A 16,158-nucleotide genomic window follows, 5' to 3' on the forward strand; every position below is an offset into this window, starting at 1 on the left:
TGATGTTCATTTTTCAAATATGATCCCCTTTAAAGTCAAAAAGCACAACAGAGCCAAGTATGCTTTATACTACCTTGTGATTAACCAACGGCTATCATATGAGCACGCCGCGGCCCGTGATTTCTCAGGCTTATCTCTGCTTTAATAAAGCTAAGAAAGCTTTTCAAAAATGAGACTTTGGCTGCATCATCCAACGGCACTTCTTAAACTGGAGGACCGATTGCTGATCATATCTCTCTGAATATTTACTTAAAGAAACAAAGTAAACAGGTGGAGCTGAGCATCAATCAGCTTCTAGCTGTTGACTGGTTTGTATAGTAAACTGTTGACTGGTGCAGCTGCAGGTTTCTCCCGTCGGTCTGAGCAGAATCACACAAAGCATCCTGGCCTCCTGCCAGCTCTCTAATCTCTTCCTCCTCCTCCTCTTACTTGTCCTCGTCTCACTACCTGTGATTTATGGCTGAGCACAATGAAAGGTGAAGGCCGCATGAGGCAGCGACCAGGAATTTGTGAGTGTGTGTGTGAGCAGCTTTTCAATACTGGCACTGTAATCTTGTGGAGGACTTGCCTATTTATCTTTTAACTAATACCACAGATTGAAAAAACCCTCTAAAATCAAATAAATATCCAGTTTCAGTGATTCGTGTTAGTGGAAACATTTTCCCAGTATTAAACTTTGTTTGTCTAAATTATGTTTATATAGTAAACTGCAGGCAGCACGGTGGTTAGCACTGTTGCCGCACAGCAAGAAGGTCCTGAGTTCAATTCCACCATCAGGCCGGGGTCTTTCTGTGTGGAGTTTGCATGTTCTCCCCGTGTTTGCGTGGGTTCTCTCCGGGTACTCCAGCTTCCTCCCACCGTCCAAAGACATGCAGCTTGTGGGGATAGGTAAATTGGATAATCCAAATTGCCACTAGGTGTGAATGTGAGTGCGAATGGTTGTCTGTCCCTGTGTGTTGGCCCTGCGACAGACTGGCGACCTGTCCAGGGTGTACCCCGCCTCTCGCCCTATGACAGCTGGGATAGGCTCCAGCGCCCCCCGCGACCCTGAAAAGGAGAAGTGAATGGATGGATGGATGGATAGTAAATTGCAGCCTCAAAGTTTATTGGAGGGACACAATGCTATTTATATAATGATCACCATAAAGAAGTCTTCTTCTTGCTTAACCTCCTGCTTGGAATTAATGGATTCATTTATTCGGAAATTTCATATGAAAAACGTTTTCTCTCTGCAGATATGGAGACATGGTTCCAAACACCATCGCAGGGAAGATCTTTGGATCGATCTGCTCTCTGAGCGGCGTCCTGGTGATCGCCCTTCCTGTACCTGTCATCGTGTCCAACTTCAGCCGGATCTACCACCAGAACCAGAGAGCGGACAAGAGGAGAGCACAGCAGGTCTGATTCTGACGTTTCAGTATCGAGCTCAAAATAGTCTAACCAAGAAGTAAGACTGCAGCTTCTAGGTTCTGATGCAGGTTTAAGACAACACAAATAAAAACCATGTAACTAAACATCCACCTTTGACCTCTTCAAGCTCCACCCATCCATGCTGTGTTCTGGGATGAGTCTAATCAGATACTGTGGCCTTTAAAACAAAATCCTTTTATGATTAAAGTTGGCTGAAAACTTTTGTTTTCAGAGATACCTCATTTCAGCCATGCATTGATTCATTTACTCACTGAGCAGTTATCTTTTGACTGAGGTCCAGTGAACATCTAACAGGCCAAGGCAACCCTTTAAGGCCATCTCCTTGAACATCTCCTTTCAGTGCTTCCGTTCTGGCCACTTGCCATTTACGATCGACACTGGCGTGAAAAATCAGGTCATTTTTTTGCTTTTTGGGTGGAGTCATAAAATGTTTAATACACTGCACAAACAGAAAGAGCAAATCAAGATAAGCAGCGTCGCTGCTTCATCCCACTTTTGATAAATGAAACCAAAATATGTTGAAACTGTGTGCTGCTTTGTCTGTGCGGGTTCTCAGCCATCCAGGTCAAGATAATCTAAGTTTCTTGGAGATTTTTCTCTCATCCAAGAAGCCTCTTCAGTTCTAAGTTCACTGAACTGTGCTTCTTTCTTCTCCTGGTGTTGTGCACCTCTGGCACTATGACCAATACTGCACCCAGCCAATAGGAGGCAGCTGTGATATTTTGGCTTGACTTCTGTGTAGCTGTCATGCCCATCAGTTTTCATTTTTATTCTTTGGGTGCACCCTAAACGTACATGTGGTGCATCTTTATGCTTCTATTGTATCAGCTGAAAAAATAACGTTTTATTGAAAAGCACCTTTAAAGCCCGAAAACTGGAGCTTTGCAGCAAAAATTGCAATTCACCTGAAAAATTATGAGATTAGAGACAGATGATGTGCTCCTCTACAGTGTGTGTGTGTGTGTGTGTGTGTGTGTGTGTGTGTGTGTGTGTGTGTGTGTGTGTGTGTGTGTGTGTGTGTGTGTGAGGCGCTGACGCTGCTGTTTTCCTGTATTTCTGTCAAACAGAAAGTGCGCTTGGCTCGGATCCGCATGGCAAAGAAAGGAACAACCAATGCCTTCCTCCAGTACAAAGAAGACCGAGGGCTCGGGGTGAGACACACAAACATGGATGCAGACACTCACACTAACAGTGGATGATTTCTCACTGTCAAGGAAGAAGGCTGGATTACACTCGGGTTAACTCAGAAAGTTGTGGAAAGGTAAGGAGAGATAAAGGGACTAAAGACAGAGTGAAAAACACAAAGTCACATAAACCACAACAAACAAGATAAAAATCAAATAAAAGTACACCCAAAGAGAAAGCTGGCTGATGTGTGGGGCCAAACTTTATAACTGTTAAACCCACAAATAAATCTGAGCCTGCAAATAAATTTTACATGAGATTTCATAACGAGTGTGCAAATGTGCTGACTTTCAGCAGCTGCGAAAATTTGCCTTGACCTGAAGCATCTCGGTCTGTTCAGTAAAAACCACCATGCACGAGGCCTCATCAGCTACATGTAGTTTCTCACTTTCCTGTTGTTTGCCCACAAGTGTCCCACACACAGATGTGTGCAGTATACTGTGAACAGAGAGATCTTCAGGCCACATGTACATGCAATAAATTTGGGGATGACGATGTTTACTTCTGCATACATCATCCAGCGTTATAAATACCTTCATCATCCATCATTTGCTCTGTAATAAGATTTCCAGGATGTTTGACTTTTAAATTCAGGAAATCTTTGTCCTCCTTGGTTTTGCTAATCATGACAGCACTCTTACAGGCATGCATCCACTCCATAAGCATAATGTATGCGAAGGAGCTACTGCAGACCAACACCTTTAGGACCACAGATATCTGAATCCATAATATGGTTCACTGGGATTCTGCTGATCATGACTTATCTATATTTTAGCTGCAGTAAGCTTGACTTCTCACAATGCATTTCAGGACCCTGTCACGGTGCTGGGTTGGTTGACCCAGTGCTTTGAGTTCAATATATCTGGATGGTTTATGATTTATGTTTAAATTAATTTAAGCTCATTCTGTTTTCCCCAGGTTGCCCTGTTATAGTTCATTGTTTATCAGATTCCCCTTGTGTCTTAGGCTACGTTCACACTGCAGGCGAAAGCGCATCAAATCCGATTTTTTTGACCCTATGCGACCCATATCCAATCATGGTCTGACAGTGTGAACGGCACAAATCCGATATTTTCAAATCCGATCTGGGTCACTTTCGTATGTGGTACTGAATCCGATACATATCCGATGTTTTAGAAAGCGACTGCTGTTTGAACGGTCATGTCGCATTAAATCCGTCTTTTACGTCACTGACACAAGACAGACGCTAATTATCAGCGCCGGAGAAGCACCGGAGAAGACATCGCGAACGCTTCCTGGCCATCCAATGAAAGATGGGAAGACAACGTTGGAGAAACTTGAATATTTTCTTTGTACTGTATAATCTGCAGATTCTGACAGAAATCTGCAACTACCCTTTGAAGCACCGCTCCTCTAAAACAGCAATAAGGATAATTATTAGGTTATTTACATTATTATGTAAATAACAAAATAACTTAAAGCAAAAATTGGGAAACGTAAAGTCTGAAGTCTTTATATTAAGGGCCATCAGTCAAACAATATTGTTTGCTCTGGGTCTAAACAGCGCGTTGTGTGTGACGTCTTCTTATGCGCATGCGGCCGCTTTGAGGGTTCACACTAGAGCGCGTTTGCTGTCGCATTTTATTTGTAGTGTGAACGAGCAGACAAAAAAATCAGATTTGATCAAAAAATCGGATTTGAGCATTAAGACCTGCAGAGTGAACGTAGCCTTAGTCTCCCTCGCTCTTCATGTGTTTCAGTAATGTCTTTGTTTGTGTTTCCCCCAGCCATCATGTTCTGTTTCCATGTCTCATCTCCAGTCCCCTTTTCCCTCTGTATGTTTATAGTGAATGTGTTCCTCTTCGGTTCGTCATTTTAAGTCTGCGTGTCTTAATGTTTCCTGTTTTATTTTGAAGAGGCCTGGTGTTCCATGTTCAGTGTGTTTAGTTTCACTTCCCTGTGGCGTCATTCTGTTCATTCTAATCAGCTTTTTCCCCGTGTGTTTCCACTTCCCCTGATCACCTCCTTTATGTATTTAGTCTTCATTCCTCATCCGTTTGTCCTGCTGTGTTTCCAGGTGAATGTATTCATGCCGAGTCTTCATGTTTCAGGTGTCCGTGTCCACTTTTATGTTAAGCTTTAGTTCACCCAGTTTAGGTTTTGCCCTCGCTCTGCCCTTTTGTTTGTATTATTTTTGACAGCCTTAATAAACGGCTCATGTTTTTTTGTCTCGTCACGTGTCTGCACTTGGGTCCATCTTCTCACTCCACACATTCAGCTTCTGCGACTGTGACACGCCCATCTTTGACTCAGCTAAACAAATAAGTCCCTGTGATTTACACGACTAAAATGATATTTTCCCCTCTATTTGTGTTTATAATTTCCCTCAAATAACACGTATCACCGTCATGTTTAGCTTTAAAGCTCAGTGGACTTAATAAATATGTTCAAACTGTCTAGCAAAATTCATTCTATATTTTTGACATTACACCAGCTAAAGCTATAAGCCTGGCTGTTTTTATTTTTAATGACCGACACTAACAGAACGCAAAAAGAAAGTCAAGCTTGAAGGATTTCCAACTCAAAAACAGGACCGTGACAATTATTACAGTGAAATATATTAATTGTGTAAATATAGCTATTTTGTAAAAATGTGGATTTTGTCCATTAACAATGTTTTTCTTAGAAAATAGTAAATCCATCTATCAAGCGGCAGGTACCAGTAACTATCCAGAGTTTTTCTGAAAGTTTGAAGATTTACTTGTGAGTTGTTTTCTTCGAAATCCCCCCAAACAATCAATGTCATTTTAGTTATCATCTGCAAATTGAATTCAGTATTTAATTTTTAGAAACGTGAGCTGCAGATTTAATGAGTTTTGACATGCTGAGGTGAGGCAAGACTAAGAGAGAGGCAGCAAAACAAAGAGCGCTTCAGACCCTCAGACAGACGAAGAGCTGCTGCTTCAGCAGTTTGGTGATTCACTAATAACAAGTGCATGAGGAGAGTTTCCCCAGCAGCAACTTGGCAAAAGAGCAGTGGAACCTGATCACTGTCCACAGATGCAACAGACACAAACAACAACGTACTGTGAAGATTTAAATCAGACGGTTAGATACTTTACTGATCGCACAAGGCAAATTCAGTAGTTTCAGGATCCTGCACAGGTTGTTGTTTTACACATAACAAACGGCAGCTAATTGGTGTTTTTTTCCTAGACACATAGAAACCTTTCAGATGAAAACGCAGCAGGATGAAATAACCCTGAATGCTAATTAGAGTCTTCTGATATCATCTTACATTTCTTTGACAGATACACAGATACACCTGCAGATTAAGATTTTACATTAAACACATGATCAGAATAATTAAAAAGCAGCTGACAACCGAAACAGTTTCAATATTTCGGCATTAACCCACAAGAGCCCAGACCATTTATACACTGAACTTTCCTCAGTGTGTAAATGGGCCCATGCTTCATCAAAGATACTGCTGTCCCAAAAAAGCTGCCCTGTGGTGTATCATATTATGAGTTTATGGCTCAGTCACACTAGAGTAAAAATTCAGTTTATAAATGCAGACAGATTTAGTTTGCAATCAGTCACAGTTGGTCTGGCCCAATCAGCACAACTCATCTGTGGTCAGTCTGTTTGCATAGGGGCCGTAAACCGGTTGTATCCTGGCTATATTTCTACATAAAAGCGAGGTTGCTGAGTGCCAATGTCATTTTGCTCTTGAATTTGTATCCTCCAGCAACTACATCTCTGTTTGGCCATTCCTGGAGACTCCAAACACTGTTGCCCCAGTGTGACTCTGGTTTTAGGTCATAGTGAGATGTTTGTTAGTTCCAGCTCCTTGAATGGATGCTTGTTAAAGAAACCGTTGGCATCACATTTAAACAAACTGGGTGAGCCTACAGTTTTAGCACCTTAGATCCAGCTGTTGTTTGGGACGCAGCAGAAAAGCCAAAATAAAATAAATAATCTGAAACTCTAAAGAGGGCAGCTATCTCTCGGTGTCCAGTACTGCACCATTTTTGCATCTTTTCCTTGTATATATTTCTCTAAAATGCTAGTGATGCTAGCTATCTGACAGAACAGCCATACTTAATGTGTAGTATGATTAAAGATGTCCTTTAGTTTCCAATCTAAACTTCCATTTAAATACCAATAACTGTCCAACATTTTCAGACTAGAGAAAAGAATGGTTTCTTTTTTTGTTATAATTTCATAACTCACATAATTTGTTGGGGTGTGAGGAGTATGAAAGATTCAGAGGAGCCCTCGGCCTTTTAGTCTTGTTCCTATTTACTAGATGGATGCATCCCACATCGTGAACCTGCAGGAATATTTTTATTACATTCTGAAAATAAACTGGATCTAAATCACTGCAGATCTGAGGAACTTTCTTTTTTTTTTATCTTTCAGCTTAATCGTGACTCAGAGTCTCAGTTTTTTCTTCAGTCAAGAGGATGAAAGATTCACCGGGTTTAAATGTTTTATCATGAAAACGGCTTTAGGCTTCAGGTAGAGGGTGAGTGGATGGGTCTCACACAGAGACTCACACAGATATTGTTGAGTCTTAATCTCTCTGCTGCACTGAGCCAAAATGAGGGATGACTGCTGGATTTAAAGAGTGCATAATGAGGGTGAAGAGGAAGAAAAATGGGGTGCAGAGAAAGTGGCGAATATATGGAGAAAGGGAGGAAATCTGTGCTACAGGGCAAGAAGAGAGCTTCATTTTTCTTCATCATAACACGTGAAAAAAAGTTTAGGGAAAATAACAAAACTCAATTAAAAGCCGGCTGGGAAAAAAAACAAAGCAAAATGAGAAAGAAAGAGATAAAGGTGATTAAAATAAGAAGAAAAGAGTCTTAAAGATGTCGATCAGCTCTCAGTTTGGCCTTTTAAAACATGAAAGGAAAACTATTGCAGTTGTTTCTTATTAATGTGGAGAAATGTGAACTGAAGATGAGTTACTGATAAAAAAAAAAACGAAATTCTAGGAAAGAAATTCTGCATTTTAAATCAAAGATTTGTCTTAGGAGACTGAGCCAAAGGAAAGATTATGAGCTCATTCAAATCCAGTGGTGGAAATCACACAGTCTCAGCATTAAAAATGACTCCTTTACAAGTGCAAGCAAATATTAGTTAAAAAGTTACTGTTTAAAGTGCATGTATGCAGAAGCCTCTTTTTGCTGCATTATTAATCTTTTATTAAACGCAGATTATTTACCTGTGACAGTTTAGAAAAGCAGTTATTTTATTACAACCTCAGTATGAGCCGTCAGCTGTTAGAGGAACGCTTCATAAAAGTGGTGGAGTCAAAAACACAGCATGGTCCTTCTGAACAGGTGTGCCGTCTTATGTGGGACTGTACAGCAGCTTCATCCCTCAGCCCGCCGCCCCACATATCCAGACAATGTCCCACATTTCACAAGTTTATGAAAGTAAACTCGTGAGTCTCATAAGAAACACGTACCTCAAAAATAGATGTTCTGATCTATTTATGCTTCCCCTGCTGCAAATAAGATGAAATGATTACAAGACAGAGCAGCAGCTGAAATAGGTTTGAACAATAATGCAAAAAGAGAAAAAAACAAAGCAAAAACGCTGAAGCTTACTGATTAACACGTTCACCTTATCCATGAAAATCCCTGAATAGTTTCCAGGTGGAAAAATGAAACTCAGTAGGTCACAAACCCGGCTGGTGTAAAGAAAGGCATCTTGAATCCATCCTTTGTAGGGACCCTCGGGAAATAAAGGAGTGGCTGAAAGTACCTTTATTTAGTTGGAGTTGGGAAAACTGTATTCAAATAAATGGACTGTTTCTGTTCAGGAATAGTTGGAAGCTTTGTGCTTATTCAGGAGGTATCAAAATTTGAGAGCATCTCAAATTTTTCTGATACCCAGTGGAAAAGAAGTCATGTTTGAGTAAATGTTCTCATTTTCCTTGTATTTTGCCTCCTCTACTTTTATTTTCACCTAATTTCATTTTAAAAATAAGATTTGTTATTTTATTACATTTTCATTTCTTGTGTCCCCAGGTTCTTTTACTTTTACATTGCAACTGTTTCCTCTATGAAGCACTTTGAACTTTTGTCACATGTATGAAGTGTTATGCAGCTAAAAGTTAGTTTGTGCCCGTCAACCAGCTTGTTGACAATCAAGTGTTTCCTGACAGTGTGACCAGTAACATGTAAAAAATGTTTTCATTTGCCTGGAAAACTCTGTCTTCATCATTACAGCCTGGAGCCAACACATTCAAGGAATTAATACTTGTTTGTTTTTTATGCCGATGATGCGAGTTTCTACATCACATCCAACTCATCTCAGCTTTATCTCTTTCCTCTTTCTTCAGTAAACCTTTAAATGCAGATAGTTTCCATTTCCAGAGTCTTACTACCAAACTTTAGTCATATTTGATTTGGTGTAATATGATATATATGATAAAATATGATATAGATAACAGATATGTAGCTTTAAAACCTGTTCTCCTTTTCACTACTTTAGCACCACTGTACATATTCCTTTAACAAACAGCAAGCTCAGTTCATTTGCACTCATGTTCTATGAACATGAGTGCAAATGAGATTTAACACTGCACTGGATTGCTCAGGATCAAACATAGCAGACCCAACATAGAAAGTGATTATTGTGGTTTTACTGGTCAAAGAAGCAAACAAAGACCAGTATGAGCCTACAAATATTCATTGAATACATGAATGTGTTAATATTTGACATTAAAAAGAGGAACTGAACTTAAGTTTTTGTAGAAAGAAGTGTTGATGATAAGAGAAATCCTTATTATTGAATTCTGCAAACAACCTTATTAAGGACATTTGTTAAGAGAACCTCAAAGTGTGAAGCTATCATCGCCAATTCTACAAAACAGTCTATTTATTAAACAAATTTTATTACGTGTGTGTATTTTCAGGGTCGTGACAGCGATAGCACAGCTCTGTGTGTGAAGAACAGATCGGCTTTCGAGCACCAACACCACCACCTGCTGCACTGTCTGGAGAAGACAACGGTGAGGTTTCAGACATTTAATTTCCCTCAGGACCATCAACTATTACATCCTACGCAGACAGAACTCAAGCTGCCTCTTACTTTTTTGAACACCAGTTTAAAATATCTTCAGCAGTTCTTTGTCTTTGTACAAAGCCTTAATATAAACTCTGTTTCTGATCCTAGAAACAGAAGCTGGATAAACAGTCTCACCAAAGTTTCCTTTAAGTCGCCCTTCTGGATTCTCTCTCAGTACATTTTGAAATTTACATTTCATTCAGTCCTTTTCATCCATGCCATTAAAATAAGCTTACAGTCATTCAGTTTAGAGAGAGAGATATTTTAGCTTCACTTTTTAAGACGGTCAGCAGTCACAGACTGATGATCACACGTAGATTAATGAACAGAAGAATTTCAACAGCTTCATCTGGAAAAACTAAAGACAAAAAGACAATCATACGCAGAAAACACCCTAAAAATAACACGAATATCCCAAAAATAAAAGAAATGAGAAGAAAAAAATATATATTTAAGAGACTGTATAACTGTAACATACAAATTAGGCCACAAAAATATGCAGAGGCAGAAAATCACAAAGATTTAGATTTACGACTTCAGAGAAATGCAAAAGCGCATGTTCCACAATCCACACATGCAAGATTGAAACTTCAGCTGACCTCCCTCCTTCCTGTCTCTGCTTACAGAACCATGAGTTCACAGATGAGATGACCTACAGCGAGCTGTGTATGACTGAGTCAGTGGGCTTCAGGACCAGTCGCAGCACTTCTCTATCCAGCCAGCAGGGGGCACAGAACAACCCCACCGGCTGCTGCCCCCGCAGGGCCAGGAGGCGAGCCGCCATGCGTCTGGCTAACTCCACTGCATCAGTCAGCCGGGGGAGCGTCCAGGAACTGGACACCCTGCATATCAAAACAACCTCCATACCGCCACAAACGTAAACACAGATGCTATAATCAGATAAAGATACACAAAAATAAAAAAAAACAACCTTTTACTTATCTTTTCTTTCTTTTTCTTTATTTCAGTCGTTCCAGTCTGAACGCCCAGGCTGACAACCTAAAGCTGAACTGCGGGGAACAAGATTTCACTGCTGCAATCATCAGCATTCCCACGCCGCCTGCCAACACACCGGACGAAAGCCTCCCCCCATCGCCTGCCCCCATCCCCGGCATCCTGCGCAACACCCGAGCAACAGCTTTTACTCATGAAACCGTCAAAATCTCCTCCTTATAACCTCCAGCTCCACACATGACATCCCTCCTGACACCCCTCCGCCCCACCAGCCACTTTCCCAGTGAACTTCCTTTGAACCTCTGATCCTGGATCTGGGGCGCTGCTAGCTGAAATATCGGGAAGAAAATACTCAGATTGATTCCTGACTGATGGCTTTAACTTCCACATACATTTCGCTGGTTACATGGATTAAACAGTCGTATAGCTAAAACGGCAGGTGAGATGGGAAGCAAAATGTACGACCATATCCAACGACAACTGAAAAATAAGAACCTCAAAAAAAAAAAAAAAAAAAAAAAAAAAAAGCTCAAATCAAAAGCTACAACTTCATGAACGAAGCAAAAGACCTTCTTAAACCTTTAGGATCCACCCTCATGCATTTTGTCTCCTTGCACACATTTGACCCACCTTGCACAGTTTTGACCTTTTAGATCTCATTGCACAAACCCATGAAGGGTTCAACCTGAAACATCAGTGGAAAAGAAGCCAAGACTCCAAAAGTCATCCCGAACTGGCTGATGGTTTGGTTTGGCTGGCTTTGTTTTGCCCTCCTTTAGAGGAGGTATGCTAAATGACTGCTGACGACAGAAGTTTTATTTTTCAGTGCAAACTCGACATGAATGGACTGAGTGGTTTTATAAAAAAAAAAGAGAGCATTACCTGTTGCTTTGGGAGGGACCAACAACCACCAGAGGATCATTTAGAATAGGCTGGTTTAGTTATTGGTAAAAGATGTAATGGAGATGACCTGTAGACAACCAAATAACCCTCAGCAGCTTGAAGGGCCATATCTAAGACATTTTGTGGTTTGAGGTTTTTATTTTCTTGTAGGAAACGTGTGCCGGAATTTTTGTTTTCTTTGGCTGGATTTCTTTTCATTCCAATGACAGACTACATGTTGAAGCCTGAATGGAGCGACAGTGCTGCACAGCTAAGTTCACTTCTGGATCTCTTTTGCTTGAAACATGAAGGTTTAAACTCTAAACAAAGAAGCTGAAAGACTCATCTGCACTCAAATGGATTTTTGAAGAGTTTGTGGACGAGCTCTCTGACGGTTCTCGCTGAGCAGCTGAAGGTCTCATATTTAGAAAATCAAGGAAATCATGAAGGGGAACTCGTGATCACTTGACCTTCAAATAATTTGGGAAACTCAGTGAAACCCAACAATCTTTGTTGAGCAACTCGCAAAACTACACTGGGCAGTCTGCATCTTTAAGGAGCTGGTCTGAGCAGCACTGGACTCACCTGGTTTTCTAAATAAACTGTGGAGAGTTAAATTAATGGTCCTGGACTGGATTACTCTGGTCTAGTCTGACTGTAGCTCTGAAGTGTTTGTCAGTGTTGACACTAACGCCCAGACCGGGATCAAGAGCCTTTTACCTTTCAAAATATGCAACATTACAACAAGCAGGAAAATAGCATCAACAAATGAACAGAATAATATTAATAACAGTTATAATGTGTGTGTTTAAAACTACAGTAATCATTGCAGGGAACAAAGTGTAAAGCAACTAAAAAAATGCATTTGTTATGCGATCTTTCCACTGAGAGAGAACATAACGAGTATTCTGCAATAGATTTGAAGGGGAAAGGAAACGCCGACACTGAAAGCTCTTTAAGCGCTGAGAGTACGTTCGCCCTGACGACGGACACTTTGGAAGAAAAAGGCATGTTTTTCACATCTTTTCTGAAGTGGAAAACATCCACATGAGCAATGACTCACGCTTGTTTATATCATTAATCCTCCGTTTCTTCTGTAATGTCTTCATGCTTTTAAAGGCTTTAATACGAGTAACTCATCCACAATATTTATAGAGCTTATTTAATCTTTTGCCAACATGCTCTTATAACATAAGGTAATGTTATGATGCTAAACTAAAGTTCCAACAAATGAGAAACTTTTAGATATTTTAGTTGTTTTATTTTTTTTAAATGTATAATCCAATTAAACAAGTCATGATGCTTCTTTACAAATAATTGTTTCTCTGAGCACGAGGCCACAAGTGACATTCAAAAGTGTGAACATCTATCAGCAGACTGGACAGTAAGTCAGCTAAGTATGTTACTGTTAATGGATCGGGCGAGTCCGTTTTTAAACCAACAAAATCACTTCATAACTGTAAAAGAAATGTTGTTGATTAAGTACACCTGGTAATCATGTTTACACTTGTAATGAAACCGCTCTGCAACCAGACTGAGAAAATGAACCAGAGTTCAATTTGAACAGATTAAACAGGGCATTTGTCCACAGTCTTTACCTTACATGTTCAAGAGAGACGGGTCTCCTTTTGTGGCTTTACTGGCATCTGAACGCTGACAGAGAGGAATCTCTGCGAGAGTCTCAGTCTGTTATCAGCTAAATCCACAAAAATCTAAATCTGGTATAACTAAAATAATGATCACAACTCTACAAATAAGGGATTTGAAGTTGAACATTAATGTTTTTACTTCTTAGTATGCAGGCGGAAAGAAATGGTAACTCAATATGAGTTTAAACTGAGTGCACTGGTTTGAGTAAAATAAAGGCTCTGTTTGCATCTATGGAAGCATGTAGCGTCAGCGCTCACTGGGCGGAGACTCGTGCTCAGATGTGTTGAAAGTTACCTTTTAAATATACGTCAGCACGTGCATTCAAAACCATACATGCTTTTTCAAGAGTGGACGCCGTCGGCCACGTGTGAGCTCAGCTGCGAGCGATTTGTTGAAGCGTTTCCTCGAACCATTTAAGAGCAAGTGTGAATGCGTGACACACAGACAGAAGACAAGAGGTACATACTGTAACATATTTTGTATCATAAACTTTCACCCGCATCTTCCAATCAAATCCTCAAATCTAAAAAAAAAAAAAAAAAGAAAAAAATAGAGAAAAAGAAAAAAGAGATGAAAGTCATCGGGTATCTGACTGGCGTTCCTTCGTGCATGAGCCTCGTACAGTAGAAGTAGCACTACTGATCATAGGAATTTATAAAGCATATCAGAGAAAAAAAGAGAAAAAAACACGACATAGTGGGGAAGAAAATCTCATCATCTGTTCTTTTGCATGACGACTCTTATTGTTTTCTCTCCTGCCAGTTGTTGGTTTGTTTTCCTCATCCCCTCTGTCCCTGAATCTTTTCAAGACGAGTGTTTGCACCACCGAGCAGTTAGATTACCGAGAAGCAGATTATTATCAGTGAATCATTCAGGCATGTTCCTCGCCAGAATGCAAAGTGTGTATGCGCGAGGTCGGGCGGCTGTTGTTGCGTGTACGTGTGAATGCGTGTATGTGTTCGTATGATGAGCAGTCACAAATATGCATGGATACCGTTATAGGTATTTTATCTGTTTTCTCCTGTAGTTTAACGAGAGAGCGGGGACTGGACGGACGGGCTGGATCTTTGGCTTGTTTTCTGAAATACCTTCGCAGTCTCAATGTTTTCATTTTATTCTGTAGCTATGGCCTCCAGCTGGCATCCACCCCCCCACTGTCTGTGTCGAATGACAATTACACAAAAAAGGAGCATCGACGCCCACTCGCTTACTCTTTAAGTCAGTTATTATAAAACTTAAAAATAGGTTGTGTTCAATTAGCCAGCTGATACACTGTGGCCTCTTTGGCCTTCTGACTTTTTTTTTTTAACATTTCCTTTACCTTACACGTTTCTTTTAATTATTATTACTTTTAAATTCCAAAACTGTGAAGCAAATTCATTTTTATTGTCGATATAAATCCAGTCTTATTTCATGAGTGAGGTACTGTCACTCATGCAGATGCTGATGGGTGGAGCCATGACTGGGAATCATGGCTTGACTCTAATTTACTGGGATCTGCTGTTTAATGTCATGTTGCTTTGGTGTCTCTGGAAATCAGGAAACATCTAAATTTAAATTTGCATCCTTCTTTGGTAATTTAGTCCTGTCATAAACCTTCATAGAGATGTAATATATACGTTTCAGTCATGGCTTAGAACGGGACATACGTGTTATGATTTAGGGGGTGACGCTGTCCTGGGGACTGGCCTGACCATGAGATGTAATAATCACAGTTTAAGTGTAGTGATTACTGCAGTCATAGATTTTATTGTGATCCAAATTCATCCATTAACCCCCCCCCCCCCCCCCCCCCCCCCCCCCCTTCCAGTCAGATGTTCTCTGTATGTCACAGTTTCAGCACGAGGTTTAAAGAGCAACATAATAATTCCAGTTATTAATGAGAAATGTAATGAGATGAAATTAAATGTAATGTAGTAATGAGCAAATAACAATTTTCCTTAATGCTGTGTTTAGATTTTTTCCTTTGTTTGTGAAATAAGCAACAGGAATCTCCTGATGAGGATCCGGAGTCTTGGGGAAAAATATAAACGTTCAAGTTCTTTCTGACTCTGTCTACTACTGCTTACACTGTTACATGTTTCCAGAAGCCCAAAGACTACTCATAGAACCAGAGTTATGTGTGCAACAGATTTGATGAATGTGTGAAAGACTGTTTCCAGTTAAAACTGGGTGTTAAGTTGCTCTTTAACTTATTTATGTTGCTTTGAGAATGACGTGGTGGTTCTAAAGCATTTGAGCACAGGTAATTCAATTTAAATGTCACTTTTTTTTAAATGTCAGGTGAACCTGACTGAAGCACACTGGTCTGATCCTGAGGTGACACAATGGGAGCTTAGATGAGACGATAAGCAGCATTTCAGACGCCTCAGAGTTAAAGTGTTGATGTTCAGTCTCAGAGAGAGAGTGAGGAGCGATGAATGAATGACGGAGAAAACAGCATTAAAGCACAGAGGTGTATATTCCATTCCACTAATAAAGACAACAGAAATCAGAATGTGGTGTGCTGCGTTTGTTCCTCAACATTTATCCTTCACTCTTACAAACTGCTCGTGCAAGTCCAGCAGTTTGTAACAAACCCCAAACTGTCCAAAATTCCCCAGAAACGCTCTTGGCTCATTATTTCTGGGTCTATTTTGTATCTAACTTGTGAGCTCTAGCATCAATGGATTCAGGGGTATGCTTGGTAAAACACTGACCTCTAGTGTCGTGTATACAGATTACAAGCCACTGTGTTTCCTTTTATTCCTTATTCTGACATGGACACTTAGTGCCCTGTACCAAATTTTGTTACCAGATAAAATGGTACAGAAATCTGCAGGCACATCTGCAGATTCACATAATAATAAATATGTAAGAGGAAATTAAGTGCTTCTGCAAATATCACAGAAACACCCATCATTTTAAAAGTGATCTGATATAATAGAGCTCCTGGTTTTCTGAAGTTTCTCTGCTTTTCACTCATTTTCAGTCGACTCCTGATATCTGACCATTTTCAGAGGATTATTT

General features: G+C 40.2%; 1 protein-coding gene across 1 annotated transcript in view; it reads left to right on the forward strand.

The window, feature by feature from the left end:
- kcnd1 (potassium voltage-gated channel, Shal-related subfamily, member 1) overlaps positions 1-15,646 on the forward strand; it is a 77,034-nt gene extending 61,388 nt beyond the window's left edge. Inside the window, exons 5-9 of the mRNA XM_084916786.1 lie at positions 1,236-1,398; positions 2,499-2,582; positions 9,512-9,607; positions 10,290-10,540; positions 10,632-15,646. Coding sequence (XP_084772912.1) covers positions 1,236-1,398; positions 2,499-2,582; positions 9,512-9,607; positions 10,290-10,540; positions 10,632-10,839 — 802 coding nt within the window. The 3' untranslated portion in view covers positions 10,840-15,646. The remainder of the gene's footprint in view (positions 1-1,235; positions 1,399-2,498; positions 2,583-9,511; positions 9,608-10,289; positions 10,541-10,631) is intronic.
- The last annotated feature ends 512 nt before the right edge of the window (positions 15,647-16,158 follow it).

This window comes from Perissodus microlepis, chromosome 20 (assembly GCF_051167445.1).
Source record: "Perissodus microlepis isolate ML-2025 ecotype Zambia chromosome 20, ASM5116744v1, whole genome shotgun sequence".
NCBI lineage: Eukaryota > Metazoa > Chordata > Actinopteri > Cichliformes > Cichlidae > Perissodus > Perissodus microlepis.